The sequence below is a fragment of the Stegastes partitus genome, unplaced genomic scaffold, assembly GCF_000690725.1.
Source record: "Stegastes partitus isolate 25-593 unplaced genomic scaffold, Stegastes_partitus-1.0.2 Scaffold1271, whole genome shotgun sequence".
NCBI lineage: Eukaryota > Metazoa > Chordata > Actinopteri > Pomacentridae > Stegastes > Stegastes partitus.
The window spans coordinates 122,798-146,294 of record NW_007579002.1 but is presented as its reverse complement, the minus strand read 5'-3'; the positions used below and the strand labels follow the sequence as shown (position 1 = coordinate 146,294).

The 23,497-nt window shown below is 45.0% G+C and overlaps 2 protein-coding genes across 2 annotated transcripts in view; both read left to right on the top strand.

Annotated features, from left to right (window-relative positions):
- Nucleotides 1-1,658: 1,658 nt before the first annotated feature.
- On the top strand, nucleotides 1,659-12,561 carry traf5 (Tnf receptor-associated factor 5). The gene is made up of 11 exons (XM_008298017.1): nucleotides 1,659-1,797; nucleotides 3,439-3,729; nucleotides 3,844-3,907; nucleotides 4,871-4,972; nucleotides 5,672-5,836; nucleotides 6,664-6,741; nucleotides 9,190-9,264; nucleotides 9,367-9,459; nucleotides 9,791-9,931; nucleotides 10,366-10,531; nucleotides 11,861-12,561. Exons 1-11 carry the CDS (start codon nucleotides 1,793-1,795, stop codon nucleotides 12,445-12,447), a joined length of 1,767 nt encoding a protein of 588 aa, XP_008296239.1. The 5' UTR covers nucleotides 1,659-1,792; the 3' UTR covers nucleotides 12,448-12,561.
- Nucleotides 12,562-17,627: 5,066 nt separating this feature from the next.
- The window catches only part of LOC103369328 (creatine kinase B-type), a 13,098-nt gene continuing 7,228 nt past the window's right edge, over nucleotides 17,628-23,497 (top strand). The window contains exons 1-4 of the mRNA XM_008298016.1: nucleotides 17,628-17,703; nucleotides 18,400-18,446; nucleotides 20,354-20,552; nucleotides 22,658-22,815. Coding sequence (XP_008296238.1) covers nucleotides 17,688-17,703; nucleotides 18,400-18,446; nucleotides 20,354-20,552; nucleotides 22,658-22,815 — 420 coding nt within the window. The 5' untranslated portion in view covers nucleotides 17,628-17,687. The remainder of the gene's footprint in view (nucleotides 17,704-18,399; nucleotides 18,447-20,353; nucleotides 20,553-22,657; nucleotides 22,816-23,497) is intronic.

Below are 23,497 nucleotides of genomic sequence, written 5' to 3'. Positions count from 1 at the left end.
AAAGTGTGTGCATTAAACACTGAAATGACCAAAAGTGAAAGTACTCCTCATGGACAATGGTTCAGACTGATGTGTCATATATTACTGATGCACTAACCCTGCATGCCACTTTAATCAGCTTGGAGTCACTCTGAATGACTTTATGAGCCTCTGGTGGCTTGTGGATGTTGTGCCATTTATTTGTTGATTCTATTATGAATTATTCTTCTGAGCAGTAGCTATAATTGTTAAATGGACATAATCTGAAAAGTAGTGGAGCAGAAGTAAAAGTACCTCACAGTTGTAATGTAGTGCAGTACTTGAGTAGATGTACTTTCCATGAGCCAGCTTCACCTGGACAGTGTTGTGCATGCAGAGGTACTGAATGAAGCATCAGCTCCAGTCAAACACATCCCGGCTGCACAAGCTTCTGCTTTGATGCTTTCAGAGCATTTAGCAGATTCTTTACTTCTGCTTTCACTATTTTATGTTACTTCATGCTTCAGATTTATCAGATTAGATTAGATAGAACTTTATGGATCCCTGTGGTGGGTACCTCAGGGTTCTAGAAGCAGCACAACAGAGACAGCAGCACACGTCAGTCAAGGAAAAAAAGCAGGAGACACGGAAACAGGAAACAGAACAGCAGCTCGGTGTAATAATAGTAATAATAATAATAGTAATAGTTATAGTAATAAAAATAATTATAATAGTTATAGTTATAATAATAACAATAGATAACAATCAGTGTAGTTGTAGGTAAATATAGTTGAGTATATAAAATATAAAGGTTCATTGAATATATACATATATATGTGTGTGTATGTATGTAAAGAACATAAATACATTAAATAAATAAATGAATGATTGAATGAATGAATGCATTCCATGTCAGGGGAAATGTTTTATAAATATTCATTCATCTGACAGCTTTGGCCACTGATTACTTTCCAGATGAATGCTTTCACCAGACTGTACATGATACAGAACCAGAGGTCCAGAGGTTTACTTTGACATGTGTCCAGATACAAATACGCAGTAAGTTAGCAACTAACTGCAAATATAAACGGTTTCAGTAAAAAGTAGAACTTCTCCAATTTTTAAACAAGTGTAACAGAAACAGACGGCAGAAGCCGAGCCCTCGGACGGGCCTGGTCCATTTCTGGGAACCGGTAAAGGTGTCCACCAAACCTTAGAGCATCATAATGCAATAAATGCAGGTGACACAACAGACAGACATCCAGCAGTAAAGCAGCAACTTTGAGGATGGAAGCATCACATCTGTGATGCTGATGTTTTCATTTCTGCAGGGAACATGGACTCCAACACGTTTACTGATCCTGTCTGTAAATGGATGGGTTCTGCTCTGCCTCTATATCGGTGGGTACAGCTACAGATTTAAACTGCTGTCCTGCTGTCATTAGAAGTAATACATGAACACAGAGAAGCATCTCTCTGAAAGCAGCAGCAGAAAGTCTGATGACCAGGTGAAGCCAACACGTGCACCTGCCGTTGGTCTCCCGTGTCTGATGGAGGAACTCGGTGCCATCCCATCCAGGACTGGACTTGAGTAATCAGATTACTGGTCGGATGTCAGTGAGTGTTTCCTGCTGGTGCTGTGGCTGAGCTCTGCGCTGAAAGCGGCGGCAGCAGCAGGTTGCTGATGTTAGTCACTTCCTGCAGGATTTCCTCCTGAGCTGCAGCGGCTGAGCTGCCGATCAGACACCATCGGTTCTGATCAATACCATGGATCTGCTGTGAGCCGGGCTCCGGGGCACAGACGCGTTTCATGACTTCTGAGAGGTTTCTGTGAATGAGGTAAGAAAATTCAGCGACTCGTTCCCCAGACTAAGAGTGAAAATGAAAGTAAAAGAGCTGGAGCGGGAAGACGAGCGACCCGAGCAGAGGGTCCAACAGCGAATGTCAGAACCGTGAACCGGGATTCCCGTCTGCTGCTCTCCTCCACAGACCACAGTTAGTGTGGCTTACTGCTGACTCTGATCAATACTCTATAATCAATATGAGCGCCGTCACCACGTGTGACGCACTGCCTTCGACTGCGCGCGATCAGCCAGTTTCCATGAGTGAGTGAACTCAGGTAACCTCGCACCCCCGCCACCCGGTCCCTTCTGCGTGGAGTCTCCATGTTCTCCCCGTGCAGCGTGGGTTCTCTCCGGGTTCTCCGGCTTCCTCCCACAGTCCAGAAACATGCTGAGGTTAATTGGTGATTGTAAATTGTCCGTAGGTGTGAATGTGAGTGTGCTTGGTTGTCTGTCTCTAAGTGTAGCCCTGTGATAGACTGCTTACCTGTCCAGGTGAACCTGCCTTCACTATGGTGATGTATAGATCATGGATGGATGCATTACCAAGACTGTAGTCTGCTACCACTTAATTAGCCACCAGATTTGGTCTCTCTAGCGTCCTCCTTTGTTCATATTGTCTTGATATTCAGTGTATATACTTAAGAAGATGATCGACGTTGTTCTTCAGGGTGTGCTGCCCAACGTTTTCCCTGTGTGTCATTCTACATGACATGGACGGCTCAATGTCGTTCTTTTTTTCCAGCAAATTTCTGAAGAAGTCATGTCAGTATTAGAAGTTTTATGTGACCTGCAATGGATGAGCTAATTGAACTAATAACTACATGCACAATGCACAAACACATTCTTTATTGACATATAAATACAGATGTATTTTTATCTATAATGATTATAGTAATACAGAATCTTTGATTTACTACAAAACCAGTGAAACATTTGTTTGGTTGGTCAGAACCTATTTGCATGTGTTTGAATGGGGGAGGGTTGTGGTGTCCCCCCATGCATCCTCTCCTGACAGTGTGTTGTGGTATTTAAAATGATGTGTGTGGAGACTGGAATATTTCCGAAGGCCTTGAAAGCTGCTGTCACTAAGCCTCTTCTAAAGCAGAGCAGTCCTGATGCCACAGTACTGAACAACTAGCGGCCCAAATCAAACCTGCCATTCTGAGGTAAAGCAGCAGCTGCAGCTCTTCATCCAGCAGCAGTGCCGACTCAGTGGCTGCAAGACGCAAAGCGTCCACAAAGGAAGCTGACCTCCAGGATGAGCGCTGGGCTGTCAGACATCTTTCTGTGTTCAGCAGCTTCGGCATTCATCACGTTACACACAAAAAGTATCCCCACATTCAATTACAGGAAACGTTACAGCTTTGAAACTCTAAATGCATTTTCTGAGCATCAGAACCTTTATGTGTGTGTGTGTGTGTGTGTGTGTGTGTGTGTGTGTTTGTGTGTGTGTGTGTGTGTTTTAAATCTGAGGGTTGATGACTTTCATCTGTAAAGTCATGAAGTGTGTACAGAGCAGAATGAGTGTGAGACTGAAGCCATAATAGTTTCAGTGAGCAGATTGTTTCAGCTGTAACTTTCTGACAGATCAGTAAGTCCTGACATCACATGTACAATCTGTCCTGGTGTCCAACAGACTGATGGCAACAGGAGATACGGATGTGACACAATCCCAGGAGTCCAGTCTGCAGTCTGAGAAGTCCACGAGGTCTGAGGAGCTGAGGCTGCTGTCAGAGGAGTCCAGGATGACATCGACAGAACCTGTGGTCTCCTGGGAGTCGGAGCTCACCTCAATCCAGCACTCTTTAAAGTTTGTGTTGAAGCTGAAGGAGGAGTTTATTTGTCCCATCTGCAGAGGAGTGGTGCTCAACCCCCAGCAGAACTCCTGTGGACACATCTACTGCTTCCACTGCTTACAGGCACTGCTGTAGGAGCTCGTCCACCTTTACAGCACACCTGTGCTGACACAGTCCACTTAGACCACACCAATATGGAAATGTTGGGGTGTCTTGGTGTGAGCTCAGTCTGCTTTGTTTTCCAGGGAGAGGTCATCACCGTCCAGCTCAGTCTGCCCGGTGGACCGGGCTGTGATCACACCAGCTGAGGTCAGTTTATACATTAGAGCTGGAAACCTGCACGTACTGAAAGTCACAGTCAACCCTAACCACTGTGACACTTCATCTCCTTTCAAGTTGATATGAAACTTAAAATCAAACAACGGCTTTATTCAACATCACAGAGCAACATGATCACTTATCATCAGTGGTGTTTCTACCCCATCTTCACTCTGCTAGCTCTGCTTTTGGTCTCCACCAGCTTCTAAGGCGATTATGCAGTTCTTTGGCAGCCATGTCTTCCACTCTGCTCACCAGACGGTCTAACAGGGTCTGCTGTTTGCTGTAAGCAGCAGTAAACAGCTTTCTTCTATAAAAACTGGCTGCTGTGGCCAAAAATGACTAAAAAATGACACCATGAGAGCACTGACCATCACCGCAAACAGTGAAACTGTGACGTAGACACAGAGTAGTGAACTGAAACTCATGATAAAGCTTCAGAAAGCTGAGGAGAGTTGCAGAGAAATGCGTTTCTGACTTGACACAGCAGAGAAAAGGCAACCGTAATGGACAACAGTGAAACAAGCTGAGCTCGCTCCAAAGCTCTTGTAAGAGTCAAAGTAAACCACAGTGTGAACGTTGATGGTGAAGGCCCAGCGCGCCATGCCGAACCTAACCCTAACCTAACCCTAACCTAACCTAACCCTAACCTAACCTAACCTAACCTAACCCTAACCTAACCCTAACCCTAACCTAACCCTAACCTACCCTAACCTAACCCTAACCTACCCTAACCCTAACCCTAACCCTAACCTAACCTAACCCTAACCTAACCCTAACCTAACCCTAACCCTAACCTAACCCTAACCTAACCCTAACCTAACCCTAACCTAACCTAACCCTAACCTAACCCTAACCCACAGAGCAGTGACACACACGCTGTTGCTGTTGTTGTTGTTGTTGTTGTTGTGACTCTGCACATTGGTTTAAAAGCAAAACGTTTTCTCCCGACAGGTTTTTCAGGACAACTGCTGCAAGCGAGAAATCTCCAGTCTAGAAGTGTACTGCACCAACGCCCCAGCATGCAGCGCCGTCCTCACACTGAACCATCTGCAGGTAGACTCCACACCCCAGTGCTCAGGCCGACACTCCTGTCTGGTGGTTTAATAGGAGGAGTAGTACGAGGAGGATTTCAAGTCCTAACTGAAACCACCAGTTGTTCAAAAGCTGCACGACAGCAGAGGTCTGTATTTACAGCCGAAGCCTGACCTTTCCTCAGGCCGAGCTCGTCGTTTTGAGCCTAACACTAACTGAACAGAGATTTAACTCATAAACATGTAATGCAGTCCCTGCTGCATGGCAACAATACATCATTTCCACAAGTTGAAAGGCCACCTAGCGCCACCTGTCTCTGCTAAGTCCAACAAGCCTGAAAGAAGTTCAGCAATGGAAAAAGAAGCAGACGAGGTCTGTAATCCCATGAGGTTCAGATCAGACTCTTTGTAACTCTAGCTGGATGTTTGGACTGATAGATTCATAGAAGTGTTCAATGGTGGAGAAGAACATACAGAGAGAAGCTCCAGCCTGCTGCATCTAACCCTCACACAGCCTAAGAATCAGACCTCAGGAAGTCTGGCCTTCTGTGTGCACTCCTGCTACATGGACTAACCAGCTGTTGTGTAGAACGTCCATCATCTATACACGCCTTAAACATGCAGTATATGTGTTTATAGCCTGAGCGACGTGTGGCAGCTGCAGCAGCATCTGCTGACTTTGTCTCTCTGCTATCGTCTTCTGTCTTTTCATTTTCTGCAGGAGCACCTGAGGTCGTGTCAGTACGAGCAGCTGCAGTGCAACAACCCAGGCTGCAGGGCGTTGCTACAGAGGAGGTACCTGCAAGAACACCTGAACAGCACCTGTCCTCAGCGCAGGGAGCCCTGCCCACACTGCAGACAGCTGCTCCAGTTCAGCTTCATCCCGGTAATGTTCATCCAAACAGTGTCACACAGCCTTTCCTCAGCCTCCCTCTGAATGTGGTGGTCCAGCTGAACTATCTATGGACCAAAGCTGTGCATTTAGGTTTTCATGTCAGCTCCGTATAGTCCTTTAAAGGTTTCGGTATTTTCTTGGTTCAGCTATCTCAGGACAGACTGAGGGTTGTTTGGTGCAAGTGAAGAACTATTTCCGTTTCTAAACTCTTCTGTCACTTCATTTCAAGACTGTCAAGGACTCACGAACTCAGATCAGGTGGACACAAATGCACGACACAGACGGGTTCAGCAGAAAGGCAGGTTTCGTACCAGGCAGGGTTCAGTAGACAGCAGGTCAGGCAGAGGTATCCAAAGACGAGAGGCAGAAAGGCGAAGTTGCAGGCAGAAACGAGGTCGAACACAAACAGACTGTGACTATGAAACGCTGGGACGAGGACGGTGAAGTACAACGAACTGGCAGCGAGACTGTGAGACAACACAGAGTAAAATACACGAGGTCATGAGGGAGGATGGGAACCAGGTGAGGAGAACCATCAGGAAGCAGGTGTGACGAGGCAGGGGCAGGAAGTGAATCTAAGACAGAGACAACAGGTTAGTGATTTCAAAATAAAACAGGAAAGACAAGACATAAAATGTGTGGACATCAAACAGAAACCTGACGGACATGACACAGACCCCCAAGCTGTGCACACAAGAAATGAATTAGAACAATCAGAGTGAATGCACAGTGATGCTTTCCCTCCTAACTGAAGTTTCCACTACAAAGAGCACACACAGTGATCTGGTGCTGAGGTTTTGGTGACCTGTGTTCAATAGGACCACGTGCAGAGCTTCTGTCCGGAGGTGGAGGTGGACTGTCCCAATGGCTGCTCCCAGAAGATCTCCAGACACGAGGTGAGCTTATCCTCATCATAAACGTGTCTCTCCTCCACTGGACAACAAACTATCAGCCCACTCTGGTTCCTGTCTGCCAGGTTTGGCTCTCTCAGGCGGACAGTCAGCTCCAGTTATCTGCTCTCTGGCCAGCTGCTATTGACAGATGTGGGCTCAGAAGGGTGCAGAGTCAGGCTGAACTGTGGAGACAGATTAGTGGCTTTGTGCGCTATGTTGAGCCCAGAGTCTGACCTTTCAGTGTCACAAAGTGTCACAGCTTCCTTTAAACCTGCTGATCACCAAGGTGCTGATGCTGCAGAGCAGATCCGCTCCACATTTTTATATAATTCATGATTGCTCTCCATGATAAGAACCTGTGTCTCATGGCTGAAGCAGGGGGCACACCTCGGCCCATTCTGTCTGAAAGAAGAGTCCCAGGAGACATCAGACACTCCCTTTGGTTTGAGTGTGAAGCAGAAAGCTGGGTTAATAACCACCGTTATCTCTGACTGGGGTTTTAGGTTTTGTTGAGCTGGCTTCTAAAGAAAGCCTGACTTTGTTGAACTTGCTTTGTTGTACAGCCCTCTGGTGCATCCTTCACCGTGATCCACTGAACCGGAGTTACGCTGCTACCTGATGAAATGTTTTGGCTGCTTGTGACAGCTGAAGGATGAAACAAATATGGCGTGGTGGGCACATTAAACTTTAACGACAACTAGCTAAAGGGGGCATAAAGTTGTGTGATTTTCAGTCAGCTGTGTGTCATCAAGGTTGAAGCTGTAAAACTTTACACCAGTCAAAGTCCAGGCTGCAGGCGGCCCTGAAACCTATCTGTTCTGTGACTGCTGTTGGTCAAATTATTGCCGTTGGTGGCGTCATTCAGTCACATCGTTTAGATCAGACTTGCACTCAGATGTGTTTGGATGTATTTGAGAAGCTTACATTGGGAAAGAACAAAAAAAATCAGGGAACCCTGACAACTACTGTTTGGTTTTGTTGTCTGTGGAGCTTCCACAAGCTCACCAGTGAGAGCAGAGTGGCGCCTTAAAGAGACAGGAGCCAAAAACACCTGTTCAGACCAACGTAGGGGATGCATGAGGTGCCTGTGGAAGATACATCAGCATAGATGTGCCAGCAGAGAATCAGGATAAATATATAAACCTGGAAATGTGGGCATTGTTTTTAGCAGAGAGGAGGACCAGAAACCAACCGGCACCAGCACCAAAACACAAACGTTTCCAGAGAGAGGTGAAGTGGACTGAGTGTTTGGAAGCATTTAAATGCAGCTGCAACACGTCAGGTGAACGTTAGAACTCTTTAGAACAGTTTAAGGTCGTGGAAGTGCTTTCCCCTCTCACTGTTTCTACCAAACTCATCTCATGTATTGTTGAGGGTTAACAAACATGTCGAGGGCACTTCCTTCCTCATGCTTCAGACTTTGGCTGCTTTCCACATCACACACTTTTCTTTTTACTTTCAGTACATAGAACAGCTGTCTTCAGAAGCTGCGTACTGTTTCATGCAATGTGCATACAGCTGGGACATATGACCAGGTCATATTATAAAAGCAGAGCTGTCTTCTGTCTGTGTGCTCTGATGGCTCCAGCCTGGTTGTACTCATACGGGACGCCGCCACATTTGTGACGTCGGTGTGCAAAGGATTGTGGGTCAGAATGGCCAGAAAAGCAGGATGGTTTCCACCGTGCACAATGAGACCGGATGTAACCCAAACCCTGGCACATAACTGGGTTTCTCTGCACATTGCTACCACCTGTCGATGCAGAAGCTCAGAACATCTGTGGCTGCAGTTATTTCTGACTGTACTTCAGTCCATCTGGACACGGCCTTGTGTCTGTCAGAGGCAACATCAGATCATTTCTCATCACTCCAGGAGGACAACTTCAGACACTTCAGGGCAACTGAGGCAGTTCAAAGTCAGGACATCTACGGGCGTAGATCAGCTGGGATCAAATGAAGCTCACTGATAAAACAGAAGTTGCTTCTTTGCAAAGAAAAGACAGTTTTTGAGAAACTGGCCTTTAGTTTTCTCAAAAGTAATTGTCATAAGAGAACAAGCTTTGTTGTTTTGTGATAAGGAGACAAATATCTCACAATCTCAGGATCAGAACATGTAGCAGCAAACAGCTGTTCTAGGTTCTGGATCAGTTAGGATCTGGACCTGTGTTTCCTTTCACCTGCATTCACACGTTTGTCTTGTTCAGAACAGAAACAGGAGCCCACTCATTGAAAACTGCACCTCGGCACTACTCGAGACACCAGACACTCCACAGGACATCTTTACATTTCTGATTATTGTTGGTGTGATGACAGACTGGTTACCTGTCCAGGTGAACCTGCCTTCACCCTGAGTACTGACTATAAAAAGTCTCACCTGAACGTTACTGTCATGTATTTCTCAAAGTGTGTCATCAAAGGCTGCAGTCACTACTTTTCCTTTTCTTCTCCCAGCTGCTGGAGCACAGGGACTCATGTCCGGAGGTTCACACTGACTGCTCCTATAAGAAGTTTGGCTGCTCTGTGCAGGTGATCATCATGAATCCACAGAACAGCCAGCAGGAACGTCTATGATCAGCTCGTGGCTGTTTTCTTCTGTGTTCTTCACTCGACATGTTTGCCGTCCTGCAGGGCACCAGAGGGAACGTGAGGCTGCATGAAGACGCTGCTGTTAATCATCACATGCTGCTGGTCCTGAGGAGCAGCACACACCTGGAACAACAGGTACGTCTGAAAACAGCATCTGATCTACTTCATAATAATTACATCACACCACTGCAGCGATGGCCTCAGATGTCTGCAGGATACCAAGGCTCATCTTTTGCCATGCCTGAAACTACAAATGAGGCCTGCAACTCGTGATCGTTTTCTCTGTTCAACTCTGTTAAAAGTCGTCGGTCTGTAAAGATGTTGGTTGATGCTCCTCGAAGCCTTGGACGATGTCCTCATCGTGGTTTGTCTACAAGCTGAAGATCTGCAGTTTGCTGTCATAGCTTTGCAGACATCCGTGACTTTAAAGCCAGTGTTGACCTCAGACTGTTGTCTCCCTGTTCAGGTGGAGGTTCTCCAGGAGGAGGCGCTGCTGAGACAGCGAGACATTCATACAGACAGTTTGCTTCTTGCTGGTCTACAGAATCGAATGAAGCCTGTGCTGCAGCAGAGCAGCAGCCATGAACACATCATCTCTACAGCTCAGGTGAATTCACAGCTCAGATGTGATTGATCCTCGTGTTGATCAGCCCTGATCGTCCTGCTTCTGAAATCCACCATCATCTAGTCTGTCTAGTCTCTTCATGGCTCCATCTCCCAGGTTCATACTGAACAACCCTGAACATTACAGTTTTCATTAAAGTGACACTCTGAGCTACAAAATGTGTCTTTAAGAAGAGGAGTGTGAGGTGTGACCACACATCCAGGTCAGCTCCAGGTTTTCTGCATCAGGTGGCAACTGTAGCGTGTTGCATGGCAGCTGATGATTGTATTTTAAAGCCTGGTGTCATCATCCTTATTGACCAATGCACACACACACACACACACACACACACATATATATATATATATATATGTGTGTGTGTGTGTGTGTGTGTGTGTGTGTTATTGACCTGTCTGTCCGTCTGTGTGTCTGAGCAGAGGACTCTGAGCAGACAGGAGGACGTGGTGTCCTCCACCCAGCTGGACGTCCAGCAGGTGTCTCGAGGGCTGGGTCCCCGTCTGAAGGAGCTGGAGCAGCTCAGGAAGTCTCTGGATGCTGTGATGGAGGAAGTGTCAGCAGCTGAGGCCCTCACAGAACACCTGGGTAATAATACGGCTCAGTGTCCCGGTTCTGAACTGGCTGTACTGATGTCACCTGTTTTTGAAGCAGCAGTTTGATTAAGAAAAACCAGTATGTGGCCAGCCTCCCCTACATGAGTGTTTTCTTGTTAAAGAAGATGCGGTTTGTAGTCAGCGTGCTTCAGACGTGTCGGAGTTAGATCTCATCTGTCTGTGGAACTGATCATGAAAGTGGACTGCTTCTCCATTCTGACTTGTATTGCAGTCAGAAAATGTTCAGAGGGTTAAAAAAACATAAAAAGAAAAGTGAATGTCATGGAGCTGATTCAGGAAGACTTACATTAAAAACCTGTGCAGGTGACAGAATGAAGTGAGACGGTGGCAGTTTGGTGAGACTGCAGCCAGCAACAACCTGTCCGACCTTCAGCTTCACTTCACTTTAAATACATTTTCCAGTAAAGACCAATAACGTGAAATGATGAAAACTTGTGGCTAAAGGCGGGGCTACTGACTGATGCTCAAGGACCCTGAAACCTTTCCTGAGTCTTTGCTGACATCGTTTGATGACTTTGTCCCTCTGAGGAAGAACACCGTCTATGACAGGTCCTCCAGCCTGTGGTCCCGGTCTGGAAAGGAAAAGTGTTCATGTATAACACCAGAACACCTCAGTGACGGCGCCAAGGCAGAACCAGGGATCACTGTCACTCTTTCTACATCTCACACTTCCAACTAGAAAAAACTACGACTTGTTTAGTATGAGAAGTTTTTATTCCCCAAAGTCCAAAGTTTGGTCTGACCAGCAGTCAAACGACCAGAGAATTTACACATTTGCTTAAAAATGACCTAAATTAATAACCAAAGATCAGAACTGTTGCTATGTGAGCTCTATAGCAGTGGTGGGGCGACCCGGGTCACTGGAGGACCAGCAACAAGTCTCAGGTTAACTTAACCTCTGGGTACCTGCTAGTGTTTCCTGTAACTCTCAGTCAGACTTGTGCACATGTCGACAGTATTCTGGACCAGTGCTCATCAGCAAAGGCCTCTCATTTGTTTTATTTAATTATTCTTTTCAACCTCAATTCAAAAGCAACATCTTATTTCACTAAATTACAATTTAACACATTTTTATTTATTATGGCTTTTTCCAGTTTCTAGTTATCTGAGGGACTGTTGTGAGTTTTGCCTTTTCTTTAGTGGCGGAGATGAAGACATCTGATATATAATAACACATCTGATGACGGCTGTACACAAACAGATAAAAATGTTCCACAATTGTTTTCATTCAGTTTCAGAGAAGACTCGTCCAACAATTCAGTTCAATTAAATCAATGCTGCTGCTTTTTTCCTCATGCAGGAACTTTGGAAGAGAAGCTGAAGCGTCACTCGGGTCTCCTGGATGTTCACGCGTCTCAGTTCAGTCTCAATAAGCAGCACCTGCAGGAGCTGGAGGTGATGTCGTACGACGGCAAACTGATCTGGAAGATTGAGGACTTCAGGAAAAGGAGGGAAGATGAGGCCAAAGGCCAGGCGCCGTGCCTGAGCAGCGTGCCGTTCCACGCCGGACGTTGTGGCTACAAAATGGCCCTGAAAGCCTATCTGAACGGGGACGGGGAGGGAAGGGGGACTCACCTGTCCCTCTATGTGGTCCTGATGCCTGGAGACTTTGACGCGTTGCTGCGGTGGCCTTTCAGACAGACCGTGTCTCTGTCTGTTCTGGACCAAAGCGGGGCCGGTGACCACCGGAGTCTCAGCTTCAGACCCGACCCGACAACCAAAGGCTTCCAGCAACCTGCTGCAGATTCTGTGAGCAATGTTGCTGTTGGGTTTCCATGCTTTATTCCCCTCAGCATGCTTGAGACTCCCCAGAACTCTGTGTACGTCAGAGATGACACACTCTTTGTCAAAGTGAAGGTGGATATGGCGGGTTTAGAGCAGCTGTAGGATCTGGGGCGTGACCGCTCCGATTCTACTGCAGCTCGCTCACTTTTCTACAGAAGGTATCGTCAGAATCATTTGATAGAAGTTTAACGACATAAAAACGTGTTTGTTAGGAAATGTTCTTGTTGACTGTTTTTTCATATCTGTCAGCGTTAGCGCTGCTGGGACGTGGATTTGGTGGTCCGGTTATTAGGACAAAGCCAGGCTCGCTGTTCCCCCCGTTTGTAATTTTTATGTTAAGCTGAAGAGCTGCAAGGTGGTTAGCACCATCGCCTCACAGCTAGAAGGTCGCTGGTTGGTGTCCCGGTGAGGACACCCGGGATCTTCCTGCGTGGAGTCTCCATGTTCTCCCCGTGCAGCGTGGGTTCTCTCCGGGTTCTCCGGCTTCCTCCCACAGTCCAGAAACATGCTGAGGTTAATTGGTGATTGTAAATTGTCCGTAGGTGTGAATGTGAGTGTGCTTGGTTGTCTGTCTCTAAGTGTAGCCCTGTGATAGACTGCTTACCTGTCCAGGTGAACCTGCCTTCACCCTGAGTCAGCTGGGATAGTCTCCGCCCCCCATGACCCTGGTGAGGATGAAGGTGTAGAGATGATGGATGGACGGATGTTAAGCTGAGCTAACTGGCTGCTGGCTACCATGCAGACGTGAGAGGTGTCCATCTGAACATCTGACTGTCAGAGAAAGAGAAGAAGACTGCTTCCTGAAATGTGAAACATGTTCTTGACGTGTCAGCATCATCTCAAGGACACAGGTTTGGCCGAACCTGAAGAACAAATCCATCAAAAACTGTAGTTAATTATTAAAAGAATATATGCGTTTACAATCACAACTGTTATATCAGCATCATGCCTTGATGATGTGAATGTCAGAGATGGGTCAGAACCGTCCTGTTTCAGTAAACAGAACCAGACTCTCACTGGAAGAGGTTTCCTGGTGGACAGATCATTTACTGCTGATGTTTGGACACATTAATCTTTGGATTTTTACTTACTTACCTACTGATTTCTTGCTCGCTGTGTTTGAGGCTGCTCTGCTGGTCACTGGACTGCTGGAGCCGTGTTACCTGCCATGGTCACACCTCCGTCCTCTGTTCAGAGCAGAATGATGGCTGAAGCTACAGCTGAAGGTTCACATAAGACATGAGACACCCTGTTTTCTTTTTCTGCCATTGCAGTGTGTCTAAAACACAGCACAGTCCAGGATTAAGTGGAGTGCTGTACACACTAAAATATGAAACCAACACTCCTCCTCCTCTATACTTTATTAGCTGTCATTCTTCATGTAGCCTGATGAGGACGCTGATGCATGTCAAAAACTACACACTAGTTTTCTTTTAGGAGTCATGTTTCAGATGGGCTCCTCAGGTAGAAGTTAGCACAGAAACACATCTGATAATGCAGCTCCTCGTTATGGACTAATCAGCCTAAATTGGGCTCAAAAAACCAACAAAAACACTTCTGTAGCAGTAAAGTATAAGGAACAGGTACTGGAACAATGTTGACACTCGTCAGATTTCCTTTTGGCATAAAAATCTTTTCCCTACATGTAGTCTACAAAAGATGTGACTTTATAATAACTCAAAGTGTCAAAACCGATCCAGTTTATCGTCATGGTGCTGTACGTCCACAGCAGGACAGGCAGGATGAGAGCCTTTCTCCAGGATCCAGGAACGTCAAGCAGTTTAAATAAACAAGTGTTTGCATCTCTGGATCAGCAGTTCAGCGTTCTGACAGCTGGTGGAGTGAAGCTGTTGGTCAGTCTGCAGGTTCTTCCTCTAACACTCCAGAAACGTTTTCCTGATGGCAGCAGTTCAGACAGTTGATGGAGAGGCTGTGAGGAGTCCCTGACCATGTTCAGGGTCCTGCTCCTGCAGCAGCTCTGGAGAAGCTCTTGGACAGAGGAGACCCTCTGAGCTCCTCTAACTGTCCTCTGCAGGGCTTTGTGTCTGACACACTGCAGCTGGAGGACCATGTGGAGATGCAGGATGTCAGGACGCTCTCTACCACACCTCTGGAGAAAGTCCTGAGGATTCTACATTAACAAAAGTTGAAAATTGTCTTCATGAGAAATCAAAACCAAATACTTTAGAAAAACTACCTTGAAGTAGAAAATCAGTGGAGCAGCAGTGATCACTGACACACGATTCAGAAGCAGCTGAGCTCCAGCGAGCATCAACATGTTTTTAAAAAGACAAGTAAACTTTTTCAGCTCTGTGCCGTGGCATCACTGCTTCCCATGGGAGAGGGTGTCCAGAGAAACTGGAAAATGTCAATATGAGAGTTCACAAAGATGGGAAGGGGTACAGAAAGATCAGTGACTGAATGAAAATCAGTCCAACAGTTTCAGCAGTAATTAGGAGGAACAGACTGAGCCATAGTACCACTGATCAGTCTTAGAATGACACCACAGACAGTGTGAAGGAGCGTTTATGGACAACGTCCTCAAAGTACAGTCGCCTTCTCTTTGGCACACACCTGCAGATGAATCTTAGTTGAAAAACTTATAAAGAAGGCCAGTTGTTATCGTGAGAACGCTCCTTGGTCAGATAAGTACCAGATAGATTTGTTGGGCTCAGATGCCACCCAGTCCGTTTGCTGTGACCCTGGTCAGGACTACCTCTGTGGATCCAGAGTGCTGATGTGGTGCTACAGGTCTGTTAGAGGTGCTTAGAGATTCCTTCATAGATAGCACCATGATGCCTGTGGAAGCACCAGAATACTGGCTGAACAGATGACTCCCAGTCTGCAGAATGATTTGTAGGATTTGGTTTTTGCTCTGTTAGATTCCTTCCTGTGCGTTTCTCTTGTTTCTCTATCTGTCTGTCTGTGCACCTTTCCCATCCCGTTTCTGTTACTTGTTTTATTTTGAAATCGCGTTCCCTTGTGTGTTTTGTGTTTTACTTCCTCCCTCTGCCGGTGTTTCCCTTTCTGACTGTCCTGATTAGTTCTCCGATGGTGCTCCTCCCCAGTATATCCCTGTGCCTATATAGTCCTGTGCCTTCCTTTGTCTCCCAGTTTGTCCTGTGCTGTCTAGGGCTGGACTCGAATATCCAAATATTTGGTCGTTGTGCTGGTATCCGGACAACAGTTTTGATATCTGAATATTGGCCCGCTCTCCGGTCACCACTGATGGTGGAAACAGAACTGCGACCACTTTCCGAAACTGGCATCAGCAGCCAATACTGCGTCTCCGTTACAAGAGCTTGGCAGAGGAGGAATATTCCAGCACGCCGGTGATCCAAAGCACACTGCCAACATCACACAAGAGTTGGAAACCAAGTGGAAACCAGTAGAACAACTTTCAGGTATTTTAAAGAGAGGGCAGATCAACAGAACCCATCCAGCTGAAGAAAGGCAGAGTGTCTGTCAAGTTTCTGTTCATGTGTGCACATTTGATGTCTTGTTATTCCTGTTTTATTTTGAAGTCACTAACCGGTTGTCTCTGTCCAAGATTTACTTCCTGTCCCCGTCTCGTCACACCTGCTCCCTGATGCTTTCCCTCACCTGTTTCCCATCTCCCCTCATTACCTCGTGTATATTACCTTGTGTGTCTCACAGTCTCGTTGCCAGTTCGTTGCACTTCCCAGTCCTCGTACCAGCGTTCTCATAGTCATCGTCTGTCTTGAAACAACCTTGTTTCTGTTTTTTGGACCTTGCCTTTTTGCCTGCTGTTTCTTGGATACTTCTGCCTGTCTGACTGATCTCCTGTGCACCGAACCCTGACTGAGATTAAACCTGCCTTTTTGCCTGAACCCTGTCTGTGTCGAGCATTTGTGTCCACCTGTTCTGATCTGAGTGAGTTCTTGACACAGAACATCTCTGACGCTGGTGTCCTCCATGTAGAGGAAGATCACGTCTGTCAGCTGAGAACTAATCAATACAATCCTCTACTGTTCAGCTTGAAGGTAATGCAACTACTGTACCATGACACAGTACTGAGTCTAACATGTGGTGATACTGCACAGCGGTGGATTGACTTCTACAGTGAATCTGATGTGGTTTACTGGTCAACATTATTATAATATAGGCACAGAAGGTGAAATGGCCATTGGTGGACACTACTGTGAAGCAGTGCTAAACATTCCTGACTTGAAGGTTAATGTTAGTGACAGATATAAAAACTGATGGTTAAAATCTCAGCTCTAGTTCCTGCTGAAGATTCGATAAACCTGCTGCCTGCACCGTCCTGCCTGTTTTCTCATACGGACTCATTTCACCCTCTACTTTGTTTTCTCACTCAGTTATGAGCGATAGTTTCTACATACGTGTGACCCAACCTGATTCAGAAATCTGTGAGAATTTTAAAGTCTTGTTGTGTGACCTGGACTTATTTAAAGATCGTAGCGTCAGACATCCTCAACACGACAGTTTGGGAACAGTTAAATAAAACATATGAGGCGGACTTCACAGGATGATCTTTGTCCAGGACAAGCATGGAGCATGTAAAGACCTGTCCAGTGTTCGGGCAGGTCTTTACATGCTCCATTCTGTGAAATGGCTGGACATATAAAACATATAGAGCTGCTCCCTGAGGGAACATCTGGACCCCCAGAAACTGGGCCAAGCTCTGAATATTTACATCTGGCCCTTCCCCTGTCCTAAACACACCCATGACAGAAAAATAAGGCTGTAAATGGATACTGTGCTGAGAGACTGGCTATTTTGGTGAAATATGTGTGAAGAATATGTTGTCAGTAAATATTTTATCACAGCAGGGTGATACGTGTATCGTACGTTTTGGCAGGTGTTTGTTTGTCCTCAGGATGCAGGCGCACAACTTCACAGTTTGCAGATCAATTCCAAATGCAGGCAGCTGCTGAAGATGCTGTGATGCTAACGCTCAGTGAGCACGGATCAGTCAGAGCATCATCCATGCTCTCTAGCATTCAGACTGCGTCCTCATTACGCTGCCAGAACATGTAAAGTGGTTGCAGTTACATTTCCTTCAAAACGTATTTGGTGTTACAGTTGACCAGCTGTAGGGTTTAGGGTTAGGGCTGAGGGCTGAGGGTCGCTGACTGCACACATGGGTTCTGCAGAGACTCCCTCATCTTTGTACTGATACATGACAGAATGATCACCCTAACCCCAGACATGAACAGCGGGACCAACATAGCTGCACAGCTGTCCTGTGTGGTTATAAAAAGGCCGACATTGTTTGGAGTGTAACTGGACTCCTGCTCAGGAGCAACACAACTATTCTTAGACCTTTGTTGTGCTGACAGCCCTCTGCATCTGACGACATGTGGAAGGTTAAACGTGAGTGTTCCATCATTTTTACTGCATGCCTCTGTGTTTTTCATCATAACTCAGTCACAGATCGCTGCATCAAACTAAATGTGATCACATGTCCAAAGCCACAGGAAGCTTCAGTCTCGTTATCACTGGGAAGATGTTTGATGATTGTAACTCGTGTTTTACAGTCAGCAGTGTCTCTTTTTGCCAGACTTCATACGAGAAGAACATCACATTGTTTTATGTTAGAGTTCGATATATGTATATACAGAGTTTTGAGTTTGATACAGAGTTAAATCTCACAGGAACCCAACATGTGTTATCAGTGGTCCCCGAAAACCGTCACAGAATGTTTACATGTGAACCAGGACAGCAACTCATTGTCACTGGTAGATGCTCTGTGTGATGGTTAACTAGGGTTAGGATACACCTCTCAGCACGGAGTGATTCATCAGGAAATCACTGACTTAGACTGTGTCAAGCTTTAAATGTATGTCAAACAAACTATATTATATTATAGTTTACCTTACCACAGTCCGTGGAGTCTTTTAAGAAGCACCTGAAAATGTTTTTATTTACCAAAGTTTTTAGAATAGACAATGCATATTTATCATGTTTCTCTTTTCTTTTGCATTGTTTTTAACTCTGGAGCACTTTGAGATTTTGTTTAAAATGTAAAGTGCGTTCTAAATAAAATAAAACCCTTTGCTTTTGTTGCAGCTCCAGTTGCATTTCCTAAGGAGATGAGGTACCGGCCAATTTTAGAGGTAATCCTTATATGTTTAGTTTAATATTTGGTAGTTACAACAAACACCAGCAGTGCAATATCACTTCTGGGTCAGAGGGTTAGAATAGTTTCACTTCTTGTTAAACACATTATTTTTAAGCTGAACAGTGTGCTTTGGTCGCCCTGAGTCGGCTGGGATAGACTCCAGCCCCCCTGCGACCCTAGTGAGGATTAAGCGGTGTATAGATGATGGATGGATGGGTGGGTGTGCTTTGGCTTGTTATCATGACTGAATATTCCTCTACCAGTCTGCAGACTGGTAACCATCTTTTCAGCCAGTATTTTGGTACATCAACAAATATTCATGGTGCATCTATAAATGATATCTGATGATACTCTCAGCTATATATCATAGCTGTCCTTTTCCATTATTATGAAGCTACACAATCAGGTTTTCAGTTCCTCTGGCAATTCTTTTTCACGTGGAGGCATGATGTAGACGTGTAAATAGACACAGCCCACGAGTCCAAAACAGAGACAGTTCTGGTGTTCTCAGGTCATTTAACAAACATGTTCATGCAGTGAGGCTAACTTAACCGGTGCTCCAGTGTTTCAAACATCTTCTGACTTGTGTATCAGTGAGCAGAGATTGATTCAGTTTGGTTGTATTTGAGTTTCTACTTGAGCTCTATATTTGCAGTACAGTCTTTCTAAATTGTGTTTTTGGATTGTTCAAAAGAGGAAATACTCTTGGTGACAGGTAGGTGGTGCAATTTAAAACCATCCATCCATCCATCATCTCTACACATGGAGAACATGGAGACTCCACACAGAAAGATCCCAGGTGTCCTCACCGGGACGCCAACCGGCGACCTTCTAGCTGTGAGGCCACGGTGCTAACCACTGATCCACCTGCAGCCCCAAGCCCTAACCCTCACCTCTCGCTCTCTCTCTACCACCCTCCCCCACCTCTTGCCTAACCCTAACCTCTCTCTCTACCCTCCTTTCCCTCTCTTTACCCCTCTCCTCTTGCCTAAACCTAATTTCTTTACCCCTTACCCCACCCTTCATTCTTTCACGATCACAGTCTTCAGTCACAAACACAAAAAGAGAAAAACAGAAACCAAAACCTGTTCAGATAAACAACGCAACCAGGAAAGGGAACTAATCAACCACTGAAGAAAACAAGACAAAATCCAAAACGTAGACCCAGACAGGGACAACAAACCAAAACGGACTGGAAAAACCAGAAACTAAAACCCGTTCTGGTAGAACAACATGACACCAGCCAGGACAACGTGACGATAATCGATTAATCAACTACTGAAGAAAACAAAGACCAAACCAGACAAACTTCGAATGTGGAAGCCCAAAGAAAGAGACGACAATCTCTACTCAAGAGCAAACATCAGAACAAACTCTAACCTAATGGAACAAGTCAGAAAACAATATGACACTGATCATGACTAGAAGGAACCAGAGAGAATTGACAACGTGTGACGGCCAGTGCATTTCCTTTAACTTCCCACCCCAAACTGCTTTGTCGTCGGACACGGCAGGGGAAGTTACGGAGACAAAGTTCAAAAACCTAACCCTAACCCTAACCACGGAACCACCTGCAGCCCCTAACCCTAACCCTTAATCACAATCTATTGTTATGGAGCCAACTCAAAACGAACTGTTATATAAGATTATGTACACATTTCTTTTTATTTTCTTTTTACTTTATCATAAATAATCGTAATACATAAATAATTCTGAATGAGTTCTTGAAGAAAAATGGAAGCTGCAGTTTCCTTTCAGTTGTCTTGATAATTTGGCCCCATGGTGGTAATAAAACCTTCCAAACAAACACTGATGTGATCAGTGCTGCATGATGCTGGAGAGCTCAGTTACTCAACAGTGACAGCCATTGGTCACCTGTACTCTCTTCTCCTGTGTGTTCAGAGTTTGGTTCCGCCTGACCCCATGTCCCAGTTCCACCTAAGGAGAGGTTCTCCTGAGGAGGAATTCCCTGACCTGTGCAGGAACTCTACCTGGATGGGACGGATCCTCACGCCGGCCATGTACCACCGACAGTTTAACCGCTGCACCCAGAGTGGAGTAATCTTCGATGACGTCATTCGTCCGGGCCTTGAGGAACCAGGTGATGTCCCAGCAATGTCAGCTAGTGTCCAGAGGGTGGTGATGTAAAATTAAGAATTGAACAACAGTCGCAGAGTTTGACTCCCTGTATTTGAAGACCTGATATTATTTGATTGTGCTTCGGATTTGGTCCATGAAGCCTTTCATTTATACCTCAGATGTGTTCCTACCCTCCCATTAAAGAAGGAAAACAGCTTCAGTCGCTGAAATAAGTTGAAACTGCCAAAAGTAATAATAAATAAAATGTGATGAACATCATGACGTTGCTTTGAATTGTGCTTCAACAGAAATATTAAATCAAACCATCCTGATGGGAGCCCTGAACTAACATGTAGCTGAACAACCCTCTGAGCCAATCACTGCCATCAGGTGTTTCTGTAACTCTCAGTCAGACTTCTGCACCTGTTGACAGGTGTTCTGGACCACTGCTCATCAGCAAAGGCCTCTCATATTCTTTTTCAACCACAATTCAAAATCAACGTCTGATTTCACTAAATTATAATTTAACACATTTTTATTTATTATGCCTTTTCTAGTTATCTGAGGGACTGTTGTGACTTCAGTCTTTTCTTTAATGGAGGAGATGAAGACATCTGAGGACGGCTGTACATTCTCACACCCACAGTTTAGATATCATAATAATAAACATCATAAACAGTTGTTAACGGTAATTAGAAGACCCTTTCAAACCGCTGTGTGCAAACTTTCAGAACCACTGGCTGTTATTGGAGCCAACACACTGCCACACCTCCACCTGCCGACACTTCCATCTGTAACTGTGCAGGTTGTGTAAATGAGAGGCCACAAAGACAAACAAGTGAGAACCAACCAGTGGCCCACCTACATTTAATGGCCATGGTGAGTTGCTGCTACCTTCAGCAGCAGCATCGTCACTTCCCCTGTCCCTGTTTCTGTCCGTCGATTGGACCCGAGCGGATCTGTGTAGAAACAGACACACAAGAACTGGAGCAGAACAGATACGAGTGGAGACGTAAAGGCAGAGAAGAGCCTCAGTACAGCAGCAGAGACTCTGACACTAACCTAAATGAAACAAGCGTACATAAACTAGGTAAATAACATCAATACAACATTTTATGTTTCAATTTTGGGATTTTTTTGGGGGCATCATCTGAACGCTGGAGTGCACTTTCCATTTTTCATCATTGTGGGCTCACCCTCAGTCTGGTTCCGACTATCGAGAGGGTCCAAAGCTTCCAAAGAACAAACTCATGTGCACCCACATGTATGAACATTTACACACAGGTGGACCAAAACCTGGAACAGAGAAGCTCTGATTACAACACATGCACACAGAAAGAGTGACTTCACTTTCTGCTAAGGAGGCTTTTAATCCACCATATCTTCACATAGCAGATGCTTGCTTCCTGATATATGGATGCTATATTTATGTTAAAATCAAACATATCTGGAGGTACGATGTCCACAACCTGCTCTCAGTCCCACAGTGACTGGATCAATGTTGGTTGGTTGTTTTTGTTTTTTTTTTTCAGAATTCTGAATCAACCAAGCTCTTGTTTGTACATCTCCAGTGTTTTTTATTGTAAGTGTACAAAGGCTTAACAAGGATTTAATAATGTGTTAATGAATGACTGATCAAGAACTATACCAAAAAAGAAATTGTTCCACTTCAGTTCTTCTGTAGCTAACAGTACAAGTGATGCAAACAGTTTGAGCACATCTCACCATATTCATTTCTTCTGTCCTCAATTATTAAGAGGAATTTCATTTTTAGAAGAAGATCTTTTTTTGGGATTTAATTCATTTACCCAAGTTGTTCTACTTTTGTTTCTATGGTTTTCAAGAGAATGAGGAGAACTTCCATGATCCCTGCAGAGAAAATGTTCATACATTCACTTACTGCCTGTTTTCAGATCTCAACCACATTTATTGTATGAAAGACTAAGTTTTAAAAGCCAGTCAAAGTTAACAAATGTTCAACAGAAAGCAGCTCATGTGTTTGATTTTAAATGCAGTTCCAGCTGGGTGTGAGACGGAGACTGCTGATTGTTTCTGTTCAACGGCAGCTCAGTCTTTTCAGCACTAAACCGATCTCTGTTTGAAGTGATGTGATGTTTGTGTCTGAAGGTGACTGGCCAGGTCCTGTGTCTGTCGGCTGTGTTGCGGGCGATGCTCAGTCTTACATTTTGTTCTGTGACTTCTTCGACCGAGTCATCGAAGCGTATCATGAACACAAGATCACCAGCCAGACGCCAGAGAGTGACTTCAACTACGACAATCTGAAGGTAGCTGCTCAGAACACTGGGTGCAGTCTACTGATTCTCATCTGGTAATGAAAGACTCATTGTTAATAATATGCCAGGGAACACTGGTAATGTGGTTTTAGTCCAAAAAATAGTTTTGCCAGATGTTCACAATAGTAAAATGTTGACATTTTCAAAATCATCAAATGGAATTAACAAAGTCATTCTGAGAATTCTTATTGCAGTAGTTTTGCATGTTTTTCCACAGCTACAAAATCTGTTAGAAACAAATGAGGAAGTAGTTGTTTAAAATGGAAAGTAAGAATCCAGCCACTTTCTTATATTTATATGTACATTTTTTTTTCTGTCTCGTATATGTGTATCTCTGTGTTAATGCTGCTATCAACAATGTGAATTTCTCCACTGTGAGATAAATAAAGGCATATCTTATCTTATCTTTCAATTTCAGCATAGCTATGATAATTCCATTTTTCAATTTCTCATCTCTGCAAGAATTCACCCTGTATGTACAGCCCAAAATGTTTCAAGCAGCAAGCAGCTGTACAGAGCATATGACAGCATTTGTGTATCCACATTGCAATGGATTAACTGGTGATTCTAAATAGTCCGTAGGTGTGAATGTGAGTGTGCTTGGTTGTCTGTCTCTAAGTGTAGCCCTGTGATAGACTGGTTACCTGTCCAGGTGAACCTGCCTTCACCCTGA

Coding starts and splice junctions, on each gene's coding strand:
- traf5 (XM_008298017.1), top strand. Junction 3,908..4,870: donor CTGTGATCACACCAGCTGAG/GTCAGTTTATAC, acceptor TTCTCCCGACAG/GTTTTTCAGGACAACTGCTG. Junction 9,460..9,790: donor GCACACACCTGGAACAACAG/GTACGTCTGAAA, acceptor CTCCCTGTTCAG/GTGGAGGTTCTCCAGGAGGA.